The sequence below is a fragment of the Choloepus didactylus genome, chromosome 18 (genome assembly GCF_015220235.1).
Source record: "Choloepus didactylus isolate mChoDid1 chromosome 18, mChoDid1.pri, whole genome shotgun sequence".
NCBI lineage: Eukaryota > Metazoa > Chordata > Mammalia > Pilosa > Megalonychidae > Choloepus > Choloepus didactylus.
The window spans coordinates 15,621,629-15,635,553 of record NC_051324.1 but is presented as its reverse complement, the minus strand read 5'-3'; the positions used below and the strand labels follow the sequence as shown (position 1 = coordinate 15,635,553).

At 43.5% G+C, this 13,925-nt stretch overlaps 2 protein-coding genes across 12 annotated transcripts in view; one reads left to right on the top strand and one right to left on the bottom strand.

The window, feature by feature from the left end:
* Nucleotides 1-415: 415 nt before the first annotated feature.
* On the bottom strand, nucleotides 416-2,798 carry TXNDC17 (thioredoxin domain containing 17). 2 transcript variants are annotated; one of them, XM_037809604.1, is made up of 4 exons: nucleotides 2,477-2,798; nucleotides 1,771-1,852; nucleotides 1,299-1,374; nucleotides 416-647 (listed from the first exon to the last, which is right to left on the bottom strand). In XM_037809604.1, the coding sequence occupies exons 1-4, from the start codon at nucleotides 2,766-2,768 to the stop codon at nucleotides 579-581; spliced, it is 519 nt and encodes a 172-aa protein (XP_037665532.1). In that variant the 5' UTR covers nucleotides 2,769-2,798; the 3' UTR covers nucleotides 416-578. The 2 variants fall into 2 exon arrangements, with proteins under 2 accessions (XP_037665532.1, XP_037665531.1); XM_037809603.1 differs by having other exon boundaries at nucleotides 2,402-2,763.
* Nucleotides 2,799-2,889: 91 nt separating this feature from the next.
* Nucleotides 2,890-13,925, top strand: part of KIAA0753 (KIAA0753 ortholog) — a 73,433-nt gene continuing 62,397 nt past the window's right edge. For 4 of the 10 annotated variants that reach the window (XM_037809590.1, XM_037809592.1, XM_037809591.1 and 1 more), the window contains exons 1-2: nucleotides 2,891-3,008; nucleotides 8,060-8,223. In XM_037809590.1, the coding sequence (XP_037665518.1) occupies nucleotides 8,128-8,223 (96 nt within the window). In that variant the 5' untranslated portion in view covers nucleotides 2,891-3,008; nucleotides 8,060-8,127. Of the gene's footprint in view, nucleotides 3,009-6,868; nucleotides 7,388-8,059; nucleotides 8,224-8,382; nucleotides 8,405-13,925 lie in introns of those variants that run through there. The other 6 variants (XM_037809593.1, XM_037809594.1, XM_037809597.1 and 3 more) reach the window with 4 other exon arrangements.

Genomic DNA, 13,925 nt, shown 5'->3' with positions numbered 1-13,925 from the left:
AATCGGTGGGACTGACTCAAGGGCTGGAGTTCTTCACATCACTAGGTTATATATTCTTTTTAGTCCCCTCTCTGCCACCCACTTCATCCCAAGTGAAGCCCGTTCAAACAGCTGCAGAACAAACTGCCTGGATTAAAAGCAGAGGCTGGATTAGATGTGCTATGCTTTCCTTCAGTGGTGAGGTTAAGTTCTACATTTTAAAGCCAAAGAAAGAGTTTAGGAATATCAGTTTCTTTACAGTCATAGAATTTAAGGTAAAAAGTCTTAATCCCCCTGAGAGTTGGATGCTGTCTACTGCGATATTAGGGGCTTTTACATATTTCTGTCACCTCCAGTATACATTCCTTTTAGTTATTGCTGCTATTCCTGAAGACTTATTTTATCCACATCTTAAAGATATTTAATTACAAGGAAACAGGGTTCATGAGCATTTTAATAGCACTCTTGTTTAGACATGTTAGTTTTTGTTTTTAGACACCATAATTATTTATTGCTAACACAAATTCAAAGCAGTTATGCAGTTTTGTTTATACTATAGCAAGGTCAGGAAATCAAGGTACAATTGCCATCATCAAATCTTAATCTTCAGAGAACAGCATCTCCACGAGGCTGGCCTGAAGACACTCAGATTCTACCAGTTTTTGAGGCTGTAAGAGAAGAACAGTTAAATCTTACCCCACTGCTACAAAATGTTGAGAGCAGAGTGGGTTTTTCTACCTTGAATGGCACAAATCTTTGAACAGAAGTTACCCCATCCCTTCAGAAACTATGAACTGGTTGTAGCAAGTTTTATGAAATAGTTACAATATTTGTCTCAAGATGAATCCCTACACTGAAACAGGAGACAGTATGCCCTATGCCATCCTCTTCCCATCATCTCCTTAATTCAGAATACCAGGAGCATGACTAAACTAGAGATACCGTCTCTGTTCAACCAGAATTATAGATTAAGAGAAATAACCATTGATGCTAGTGTTCTAAGCAATTATGAGTCAACCAACTTTCTTTTTTAAAAAGAAAGTTTTTTAAAAGAAGAGTGGCTTAAAAAAAAAAAGCACGGAAAAGTCCTAATATTTAGATATTCTGCATTATTAATAGTTTACTGGAAGTGGCCATAGGGATGGCAGCCAGTTTGTAGGTTCTTAATGAATTCTGAACAGCACTGCGATATTTGGGATGAAATGGCAAGATCTTTTCAAATTTGAATCCAGAACAGAATCCAGAACAAGTTAAAAGACAGTTTTGACAGGGTGTAGGGAACAATTATAGCTCCAAAATATTTAAACAAAAATACTCACTGTCCCATATTTTAGTAGTGTAGGCACTGCAGTTACTTTCAGGTTCTTTCTGAAGTCATTATTTGGATCTTTCCAACTATTCCAAAAAGAAATATCATGGAAATATTTTACTTAGTTCCTTACAGTTTGCTTAATATCTGATATATCCTTATATTTAGTCTTTTAGCAATCATTTTTCTTTTAGCAATCATTTTTATAAACATTAAAAAAAATCTTGAAGACTATGACTTACCTATTATCTTGTGCAAAGTTCTCATTTAAAGTAGAAAACAAATATAAAGTCATTTAAGATCTGAACCAGGTCAAATTCATTTAATTACCTTATTTAATACAAGTAGCTGGAATTTTGCCACTCCTGTTTAACTTACCCAGCATTACCTTAAAACACAGAACCTGAATCAGAGCCCTTCCCACCTAAGTTTTCAAGAGTCTAGCGCATGTTTGTGAAATACGGCATTACATGGTCACTTACTAAGGTCTTTCTCCGACTTGGCAGTAGATGAACACACATCCTTCACTAACATGCTTCAGCCCCTCTCGTACAACTGGTTCAGCTTAAAAAAAAAAAGTTGATATAAAATAATTACACATCAACTCTATCACCAGTTAAGCACTGATAAAGATCCCCCCCCCCCCCCAAGTCTTGGTAAGTAATGAGACTTGAACCTGAAGCTAACTAAGGAGTCAGGTGCTCCCTCCTGGTCTTAGACTCATAGGAGTAAGGGTCAAGCCCAAGTACTCTGATAGCTTCCACCCCACAGCGCTCAGAACAATGAAGGGCACAAATACTTGCTAACTTAGGAAGGACTGCCAACTCACGTGTCTCGTAAGACGCTAATCATTGGGGAAGTGAAATAAGTGTTGTGAAGAACTGGATTCCAACATTATGTGGGTCGGAATGAACTGATTAAGTAAAGAAAAGAGCGCTCTGGCGGGGCAGGGAAGGGCTTGAGAGAAGGCAACGGGAGAGGAGCCAAAATGACACCTCAGATCGCTCCGCGGTTCTCTGGGACCAAGACTCCCTTTTCTCCCTCTTTCCAACTCCATTCTCTCTGGACGTTGGCCTCACATCCTCTGGAGCAGTCCCCGAGTCCCAGCCTCACCCTGCACACAGTCCGGGCACCAGCTTTTCCCTCCAGCGTCCTTAGAACCTGTAAAGTAGGCGAAAATGGTCTTGCCATTATGTTGCTCCACGGCCCGGTTGAACTCTTCGAAGCCGGACACGCGCACTTCCTCGTACGGAGCCATCTCGGGACCTTGTTGTGGATTGCGAGGGGAGTCCTTGGGATCGGCTGCAGCGGTCCCGGGCTCCACGTGGGGCGGGGACAATCCTTTTCGGGAAGGGCAGGGGCGGTGCTTAACGCCTGCAGGGCTTTGAGGTACGGGAGCCTCCAATGGCCATACCTCTTCTGCATCGTCTTTATCCTCTGCCTTCTCGGGTCCTTCGGAGCTAGTTCCCTGTAATTCCATTCCCCACTCTTTAGTTTCTCCCAAACCGAATTTCCGCATAAATCTAATCCCGGCCCCGACTCCAAGTACACTGGCTCCAAAATCTGCCGCTCTGCAACACCTGGACCTTTAGGTGGCGCCGGAGCTTTAACGGCTCCCAAGCCGCCCTGCGCCTATTGCTATGGCGACTGGGCGAGCCGCCGGAAGCGAGGCCTAGTCGGGACCCTTGTCTATCGGTGGCCGCGTCGCGCCCCAGGCCAGGTGGGCTCGGACCGGAGCTGGGAGGATTCTGGGAAGCTTTGTTAGGAGTCACGGGCCTGGGGGAGAGGAGGCCTTCAGCGCCTTGCTGCTCCGCCGTCCTTCACTCCAATTACCTTTTCTCGCCCACACTTTAGGGGGCCTGGGACTGAGGGGCGGGGGTCCGGGATTGGGCGGGGGTGAGAATGGGGGTGGGAGAGAGGAAGACTGCGGAGCTGAGTGTGTGTGTGCGTGTTGGGGAGCAGCCTTGGGAGCGAAGTGTTAGAAAGAGTGCTCTGAGTCTGCGTTGGGGAAGAAAAGTGTCCTGGAGCTATGAGCCGGGCGACTGGCCGTGGGGCCTTGCCCAGGCTGCGCGAGGGCGAGCCAGCGGCCGCGATGCCCTCTCGCTGTGTGGAGCCCCGCAGGTCGTGGCGGGGAATTCGGAGGCCGTGGGGGAGGAGGTGGTCTGCAGGGGCGTCCGGAGGCCTTGGAGCAAGACGCCGGGCGAGGTCGTCGGTGTGGGAGACTCTCTCTGTGTGTAAAGAAAGGCAGCAGGAGTGTCGGCGGCCATGGGGGAGGAGACAAGCTGCGGAAGCAGTCGAGGCTGCCGGGGCGAATCAGTGTTTGGGGACACCTGGGACTGTAGGGTCTGTTGAGGCTGTTAGGGACTCAGCGGTGGTGTGGGTGAATGGCGCTGTGGGGGAACCCGAGGTGGTGGGGCCTGTTGGGTCTGTGTGGGTGACTGGGATTGGGGAGGAGGACAAGACAGACTCTTGGAGTCCCCAGGGCTGTGACGGAAAAGGTCGTCCCGGATCTCTAGGCCACGAGAGCATTCTAGAACTTTGGTTGAAGGTGCAGGCAATGAAGGCAGCTTCAGGATGTGGGCAAGGAAGTAGAATTGAGCTCTATCCTCTGCCCGTAGGAGAACAGCCAGTTGAAAGGGGCATCCCTGGCCAGGCTTCATGGGTAGAAACAAGTCATAGTGGTCTCACAGGACCTTGGATGAAAGGACAGGCTAGGACAACCCCCCAGGCCACTGGGCTACCAACAGCATTGGGGTTAGAGGCAGGCTCTGAGATGGCCTCTGACTTGTGTGGGCAGGGGCAGCTTGTGAGGGTTCCCCCTGTCGTGGGTTTGCAGCTTGTGAGGGTTCCCCCTGTCGTTCCACATCTTTGGTGGAGGGGACGAGCTGTACAGGTGCCTGGGACTGTGGAGGATTTAGGCTGTGGAGTTTCCCCAGGCTCTTGGGGAAAAGGACAGAATATGGGGGTGCCTCGGGCCATGGTGTGGCCCGAGGCTGTGGGGGTGCCCAGAGCTGTGGAGGGAGAGAGAGGTTGTGGTGGTGTTCCATGTCTGTGGGGGAGAGTGCAGCCAGTGCAGGGACCTGGGGCTCTGGCAGAAGAGGCAGTCTGTGGGGATACTCCAGGCTTACGGGGAAGGGGACAGGCTGTGGGTGTACCTCATGCCATGGGTGTACCCAGAGCTGTGGAGGAGGAGAAAAGGTCTGCAGGTGCCTTGGGCCTGTGGCGGAGGGGACAAATTGTGGAAGAGATAGGCCCTGGGGCTATCCCTGGTCTGTGGGGCACAGGACATCCTGGAGGGATGCCTTGTGCTATTGAAGAGCAAACCAGATGTGGGGATGACCTAGGATTCAGGGAAAGGGGTCAGGCTATGTGGGTAGAGACAGGCTCTGGAGGTGACCCAAGGTCATGGGGTGCTGCACATACCACAGAGGTATCTGGTCCTGATGAGGAGGAGATGGGTTCTGGGGGTTCCCCAGGCCTGTGGGGAATAGAACAGGCTATGGGAATACCTAAGACTTTGGAAGAGGAGACAGGCTGTGGGAGTCTCACAGGTCTTTGGGGAACAGAACGGCCTGTGTGGGTGTCCCAGGCTGTGGCAGAACCAGGGGCCATGAGAGAAGAGATGTGCTATGATAGTGCCTTGGGCCTCTGGGATAGGCAGCAGGCTCTGGGGGTGCCTGCGGCTGACGCAGCGCCAGATACTGCTGGGGAGGAGACATGCTGTGGGAGTGTACAGACCCTGTGGGAAAGGCAGGCTGTGGGGGAGCAAGAGGCTCTGGTGCCTACAGCTTTAGGGATGTCTGGGTCTGTGGGTAAAGAGATCAGCTATGGGGACATTTTATTCTTGGGGACAGCTGGTGAACCCAAACACAGGTGTGCCCTGCCAGGGGTACCCACAGCTGTGGGTATACCCAGGTCTGGAAGGGTACCTTTCACCTTGTGGGTGTCTGGTTCTACAGGCCAGGAAACCAATCCTAGAAATGTCTTGAACCTATGGGAAACGGTTTGTTCTGCCAGGATACCCACAGCTTTAGGGGTGCCCCCAGCTTCCAAGGAGCTGTGGTCTGTTGGGGAAGATTCTGGTTCAGGGACTTGTCCAGGGTCATGGGAGAAGAGACAGGCTGTTGAGATTCCTGTGGCTTCTGAGGTGCCTGGGCTTGTGGGGGAGGAATCTGCCTCTGGGGGTGTCCCAAGATCCTGGGGAAGGAGGCAGACTGCCAGGGTCCCTGTGGCTGTGGAGGTGCCCACTGCTTCTAGGGTGTCTGATCCTCTGGGCATGGAGACTGGCTCTGGTAGTTTCTCAGGCTTGTTGGATGGGAGACAGACTGCAGGGGTACTTATGGCTGGGGGTCTCTGCACAGCCACGGGTGTGTCAGAGCCTGTGGGGGAGGAGCCACACTCTGAGGGTCTCTTGGGCTTGTGGGGAAGAAGACAGGCTGCCAGGATTCCCATGGCTGCTAGGATGTCTATGGCTGTGGGCATCCCAAGAGCTGCTGGAGTTCCTGGGGCAATCGTAAGGGCTACTACCTCTGGGGAGGTCTCAAGCATTTGGGGAAGGAGCCAGACTACTGAGGTGCCCATTGCTGCTAGGCTCCCTGTGCCTGTGGAGAGAGAGACTGGCTCTGAAGGTGTCTCAGGCCTGTGGAGAAGGCTGAACCATGGAACAGTCCCTGAGGCCCTTAGGGTGCCTCAGTCTTGGGGAGTGCTCGCCGCTGTGGGAGTACCTGTGGCTGGGCAGAGGCCTGCTGCAGTGTGGGTGACGGGGTCTCCAGAAGAAACTAATGGGGCTGTGTCAGGCCTGACAGTAGTGAGGGGACAGTCCACAGAGGAACCTGGGCCTGTAGGGGAGGAGTCAGGAAGTAGAAGCATCCTGGGACTGGTAGGGAGGAGACAGGCTGTGGGGGTGTTTCATACCTGTAGTAGGGGAACCAGGTTATGGGGCTGTCCCAGGTCTGCGGGAGAAGCATTAGACTATGGAAATGTTCCAGGAATGTCAGGGACAAGTCTGTCCATGGGAATACCTGAAGCCGTGGAGATGTCCCCAGTTGCAAGGGAGGAAATGGGTCTTGGCCATTTCAGAGATCACTCACAACAGAGGGGGAGGAGACCGGCTACAGGAGTGTCTGGAGTCAGAGTGAGGGGGAACAGTTTGGGAGAGAATTATGTGGGGGAGGACAGATTGTAGTGAACAACTTGTGGGGGGTGGGTCTTAGGACTCTGTGGGAGGGATCAGGTTGGGGAGGTTTGTCCTGGGGTTTTGGATGAAGGCACAAACTGTAGGTGTGTTTCAGGATGGAGGAGAGAGAGAGTTTGTGTCCAAGGGTATGTAGGGTAACACATTGAGAGGTTTCCTGGAGCATTGGGGAAAGGACGGGTTGCAAGGAGAGGGGTGTCCCAGGATTTTGTATAGGGGAAACGTGTGGGGGTGGTTGTCCCTGGGCTTTGTGAGTGTCTGTGTGTGTGAGTGTGTATGTGTATGTATATGTGTAGCATCACTCAAGATTTCCTGGAACCATGGGGACCACCTGATCTTTAGCGGTGGAGAATGGATTACTTGGTCTTTGACACATGGAAGCATCCAGGGGGAAAGTGCTGACCACAGAAAAGTTGCAGAGGCCCTGGCCCCAATTCTGCAGGCTCCATTCTGCGGCTCCTGCGCCTGAACTCTGATGGGGTCAAGCCAGTTGGGACTGCCTCGCTCATGTGCCTCTCCCATCTTTTATTTCTGATAATGTCTCAACAGCCTTAAAAATAAGGAATCTTGGACAGCTGCTTTTCTATTTCTACAGGCATACCTGTCTTTAAGCAAATCCAGTCTACAAATCTTGGATTTATTAAAAAAGCTTAAATTTGGGATTTTTTTTTAAACCTTGAATTTCCCAGATGATTTACTGCACGATTTCTTGAGGAAATAAAGTGTAAAGCCTCTAAGGCAATTAAAACTAGTCAGTTGACAGAAATTCAGCTTAACTCAACAAGTGTTTATTGTCCACCATGCTCAAAGCACTGTGTTATGAGAAATAGAAAAGAAAGACAAGGCCTTTGCCCTCAAGGAACTTTGTCTAGTTGGGAAGATGAGACATATGCCTGTGAAATAAGGTAAATAACAATACGAGACAACCCAATGTGTGGTGAGCATCATGTTTAGAACAGAGAGAGGTAATCCGATGTGTATAATAGCTCTTTACTGCTTACAGACCACTTTCATATCTATTATCTCTTTTTGTGTGTGTATAGGGTGGGGGAAGAATGGGGAAACTGAAGATTTAGAGAGACCATTCAGCTAGTTAGTGGAGGATCCAGGATTTAAACCAGCAGGTTTAATTAGAGCTGTTCAGAGTTATGTCCATTTGTGGTACATTAGAGAGAGGCATACTGTGATTTGACTAGTGGTTAGGATTTACTAATGTAAACTATATGTCCATAAAACCACCCTGCTGGAAAGTGATAGTTTACCATAGCAGAGTTGTTTTAGGAATAATGCCCTACTGAAGACCCTTGAGATTTGAAATTGGGAATGAAAAGGACCCAAGAGATTGTCATTAAAGCAGTTGGTGTCCCTTGTTCTTTTGGAAACAAGAATTCCAGAAGTGTGGTTGCTTTTGTAAATGGAAGAAATTATCTTACACTTCTCCTTGAACGTTAACTCTTTAGTATAAAGTTATATGCTACTTCTTAGAATATTGTTCTATGAGCATGCCGTTGTGTTTTGTTTATTCTTTTCCTTTGCCTTAAGACTCTTGGTCTGAAAATAGCTCTCTTTCATTTTAGGCATGATCTTAGGGAAGAACTGTTGACTGGCGACTAGGTTTTATCACTTTTGTTCTGCACTATCTGACATGATGGAGCCAGGCAGACCAGCTTCAACCTGTGTGCACCTGGCATCTGGTGCCCAACTGGATGGGAGGATTTACCCCGGGGAACTTCAGACCGAGGTGGTTCTGTGGTTTTTTCTTTTTCAATTTTTTATTATGAAACATTTCAGTCATTAAAGTTGAAGGGAAACTTTTACTCCACCTTTTAGATTCAGCAATTAACATTTTGCCCTGTTTTCCATCCGTTCATCCATCCATCCATTCATCCATCCATCCAAATTTTTTGCAGAACTATTTCAAAGTAAGTTGCAGACATAATGACACTTCACTTTAAATATTTTAGAAAACTTCTAAAGATAAACTCTCTTGCTTAACTATAATACCTAAGAAAATGGCAAAAAATGATTCCCTTATATTATCTAATAACCAGTCTTTAGTCAACTTCACCTATTTGTTCCCAAAATGTCTTTTCTCCCAACATGATTATTGTGAAAAATTTCAAATATCCAGCAAAGTTGGTAGAATTTTACAGTGAACACCTGGAATCCACTAATATTTCAATTTTTTCCTTGCATACTTCTTCAGTTCATCCCTCTAGAGATCCATCCATCAATCTGTCTTATTTTTTTTTGACACATTTCAAGGAAAATTGCAGCCATCAGTACCCTAACTACTTCTTGCAACTTTTCTTGCAACTTTTCTTGCATGCATCTAATTAACCAGAGTTCCATCTTTGCTTATAGTTTCTTTTCTTTTGATGTAAAATTTGCATACAATGAAAGGCACACATTTACTGTGTTTTGACAAATACATACATGTGTGTAACCCATACCTCTATCGAGATGCAGATCATTTCCATTATCCCAGGAAGTTCTCTTTTGCTCCTTCCCAAAAGGCAACCACGATCCTGATTTTTTTCCCATCATAGATTAGTTTTGCCTGATCTAGAACTTAATAGAAATGTGGTCATATAGTATGTATTCATTTGTGTAAGCCTTCTTTCACTTAGTATAATGTCCTTGTAGTTTGTCCTTGTAGTTTGTTCCTTTTTAGTACTGTGTTGTATTCCATGGTTTAATTATACTGCAGTTTGTTTATCCATTTTCCAAATTGATGGACACCTGGGCTGTTTCTGGTTCGGGCTATTATACATAAAGCTGCTATGAACATTCTTTTACAGATCTTTTTGTGAATATGTTTTCATTTCTCTTGGGTAAATATCTGAGAGTTAGATTGCTGGATCACAGAATAGGGGTGTATTTAGTTTTTTAAGAAACTGTCAGAATTTTTTACAAAGCAGTTGTACCATTTTACATTGCTACCATCAGTATATGGGAGCTCCAGTTGTGTCACATCTTTGCCATCATTTGGTGTGGTTTTTTAAATTTTAGCCATTCTGGTAGATGTGTAGTAATATCTCATTGTGGTTTAAGAATCTAAAAAAAATAGATTTATATAATTTTGGACTGATAGAAAAGTTGCAAGGATAGTACACAGAATTCTTGGATACCCTTCTATCAGATTTCCCAAATGTTAACATTTTACTACATTTTCTTTCATTCTTTCTCTCCTTCCCTCACTTTTTTCCTATCTCTTTACACACATGCGTGCCCCCTCCCCATACAAATATATATTATTTTCTGGACCTTTTAAGAGTACATTGCTGACATGATGCCCTTTTACCCCTACGTATGTGTGAGTGTATTTCCTAAAAATAAGGAATTCTCTTAAATAATTATAGTATAATTGCCAAAACCAGGAAATTAACATTGAAATGGTACTATCATGTAGTCTACAGACTTTAATGAGATTTTGTCAGTTGTCCCAATAATGTCCTTCATAGCAAAAGAAAATCCAAGATCATGAATTGCAGTAAGTTGTCATGTCTCTTTAGTCTCTAATCTGAACAGTTTCTGTCTTTCTTTGTATATCATGATATTGACATTTTTGAAGCATATAGACCAGTTATTTGAGGATTTTCTTTCAATTTGAGTTTGTTTGTTGTTTTCTCATAGTTAGATTCAGGTTACACACTTTCGGCAGTAAAACCATGAAGCAATGCTGACCTCTTAGTATATCATATCAAGAGGCCTGTGCTGTCCATTAGTCTACTACTGGCAGCATTAACTTTCATCTTCTGATTGACCACTATAAAGCTACTCTTTTACCTTTTATGATTAAAAAGAATCTCTGTTTAAGGCCATATAAATATGCTTTTCCTCCTCAAATGTTCATCTGCTGGTTTTAACATTCATCAGTGATTCTTTCTGAATCATTTTTTTATGATTGCGATTGGCAAATAATGATTGTCTATTTTTACACTGCCTTCTGCATTCATTAATTGGTTTTCTGCTCTAGGAGGAGCTTTCCCTTTTCATCAAAGATTCTTATTTTATGCAATAGGTTATGATCCTTTACTGTCATTACTTATTTTGATGTTCATATATTTATTTTGATGTTTAAATGGTCTGTGATTTGCCTTATGAGAACAACTTCAAGCCGACTCCTGTGTCCCTTTGATATGAGCCCATCAATCTTTACCGCACTTTGGCACATAAAGAAATTCCAGGCTCAGCCTGTTCGTTCTCTGTCCTAGCCCTGGAATCAGCCGTTTATCCAATGAACTCTAGGAGATTGATATTTAAAACTCAGTTTCTGGGTACTAAATATATTCATTGTTACTGGGTTTTCATTGTTTCTAGGCTGTCTCTGAAGACAGAGCTGGGAAATAGATGTATATATTTATGTGCATATACACACACATACACACTTATTCATATGCAGATCCACACATACATCTGTATCCATTTCTTTCTTCCTGTATGTCTATCTGTGTATGTGTCTGTCTGTATTAAAATCCGTGTGTTCACATAGATGTATCCAATTCCAATTCCAATCTAATACTTTCCAAATCTGTAACTCCCTTTTCCAATAGTGTGCAACTCCCGTTATCCATAACATATTTATTTATTTGCTCAATCCTAGAATGTACAAAAAGTAGTTTCAGAATTACAACCCATGCCCCTGCAAGAAAAGAAGCCTACTAATTAGAGTTTAATGTATGTTTAGAGTATATTTGTTTGTCTAAGGGCATATAGTCCAAATATTCTGTTTAAAGGTTACTTGAGTTAAATTTTTTCACCTTCCCCTTTTAGTGTGGTTATGTTATTCATTGAAAATTCAGTTTGGTTCCTTTGTTTCTGTTCCCCTTCTTCGCAGATTTTATTTATTTTCCCTCTCCCTCCCTCCCTCCCCTTTTCACGTTCTTTCTTTCATGTATATATGAAACATTAACATGGTTCCAGATATACCTGTACAAAAGGGTATGTTCGGAGAAGTGTTACTCCTCCCCATCCACCCATTCCCTCTATCCTTTCTATTCAATTCCTACCCACACCCTCTAGATAAATAATTTCAGTTTCTGATTTTTGTTTCTAGTGTTTCTTTTTGCACAAATGATCAGGTGCATGTATATTTTCTCATGCTCCCTTTTTTCTTATGGGAAGGGCAATATATTATACTTTTTTGTGTGCTTTATTCTTTTCACTGAACAATATGTCCTAGAAATCTCTGCACATCAGATCATAAAGATCTTCCTCATTATTTTTCTCATCTGCATGATGTTCTGTTGTGTGAATGTACCATAGTTTATTCAGCCATTCTCCTATGTGGGCATTTAGGTTGCAATTACCAATAATACAACAGTAAATAACCACATGTATATGTATTGTTGGGGGTATACCTTTAGGGAATATCCCTAAAGTGAGATACCTGGGTCAAAAGGTAAATGCATATGTAATTTTGTTAGATATTGCCCAAGTCCCCTCCATAAGGGTTGTACCAATTTGCACTTTCAGAGTGCCTGTTTCCCCATAGCCTCACCAACGCAATGTGTTACACTTTTTAAGTTTTGCTAATATGACAGATGAGAGGTGGCATTTCAGTGTAGTTTTAATTTATAAATTTCCTTATCAAGAGATTGAACATATATTTTTCCTATAAATTGTTCATGTCTATTTCTCATTTTCTATTGTATTTTGATCTTTTTTGTGCTTTAGTTTTTTTCCTTGCAATTTTATTGAGATATAGCCACATACTATATAATTATCCAAGTGTACAATCAGTTGTTCACAGTATCATCATATAGTTGTGCATTCATCACCGCTGTAAATTTTTTAACATTTTCATTACTCCAAAAAAAATTTTTTTAAATAAAAATAAAAGTTAAAAAGTACACCCCAAACAACCCATCCTCCCCATACCCACCTATTTATTGTTCATTTATTTTTTTGTCCCCATTTTTCTACTCATCTGTCCATACACTGGATGAAGGGAATGTGAGCCACAAGGTTTTCTACAATCACATGGTCACACCATATAAGCTATACAGTTATACACTTGTCTTCAAGAAACAAGGCTACTGGATTGCAGTTCAGCAGTTTCAGGTCTTTCCTTCCAGCAGTTTCAGGTCTTTCCTTCTAGCTGTTCTACACTAAAAACTAAAAAGGGATATCTATATAATGTATAAGAATAACCTCCAGAATGAACTCTTGACTCCATTTGAAATCTCTCAGCCCCTGAAATTTTACTTTGTTTCATTTCTCTTCCCCCTCCTGGTCAAGAAGGCTTTCTCAATCCCACGATGCCAGGTCCAGTTTCATCCCCAGGAGTCATGTCCCATGGGGAGTCATGTACCCCACATGGGGGCAGGGGGAGGGCAGTGAGTCCACTTGCCAAGTGGGCTTAGAGAGAGTATGTGCCTAATTTTTAAGAGTTCATTATATATTTAGGGATCCTAACCCTTTATGTTTGATTTATATTGCAAATATTTTCTCCCGGTTTATCAGTTCTTCTTTTGAGTTTGTTTATGGTATTTTTTGCTACACAATCATTTTTTGTTTTTGTTTTTGTTTTTGTTTTGTGTAGTCAAATCTATCAATCTTTTCTTCTACCGTGTCTGGATTTTGAGTCCTAACTAGAAAGTCCTTCACTAGGCCCATTGAAGAGGAATGCACCCACGTTTTTTTCTAGTACTTAACAGCAAAACCCCTAGATATCTTAACTTTATTTTTACCTTTTGGGGGAAAGTCTCACCCCCAAAAAAGTAGTAAGTTTCAAGTACTGTTCATTAGTCTCTGTACCTTTCAGATGGTAACCTTTCTTTTTCTCTAGTGATGTTTTTAACTGTTACTATTGTTTTCCAAAGTATTTTTCTGAAGCTTTATTACAGTGCATTTTAAGAAACTAGTGCTTCATACACTTGCTTTTACATACAGTCTACTTTACTATGACAGTTGGGGAGGCCCTCTCCTTTATAAAGCATCACAGGACTGGGTTTGTTAAGTTTGTAGGTGTGGATTCTCATAGGGCTGCTTTTCTGTCCTTGATAGGTCCATTCAGGAAGGCCCAAGCCATAAAATTGTTTGTTCCCTTTGATCCAGTAATCCTGGGACAGGGAATTTGTCCTAAGGAAATAATATAAAAAGATTTAAAAAAAAATAGAGCCTAAATCTGTGAAGATATTAATTGAAGTAAAATTTCTGTTAGTGGAAAAGCTGAAACTATCTAATTATTTAATAGTAGGATTATAGTTAAACATGAAAAAAGCCAGTCGTTGGATTTTGGAAAAAGCAACCATGAAAAATAATGAAAACTATAGGAATATGGAAACATGCCTTTATTTGTTAGTTAAAAAACAAAACAAAACAAAGCTTGTATCTGTTATGATTAATGTTGGCAAAAACTTAAGCCTGCACAAGAAGATGCAAGTGGAATGTTTGTGGCAAGATGCGCTTAGGTGCAGGATGTAGTATAGCCATGGG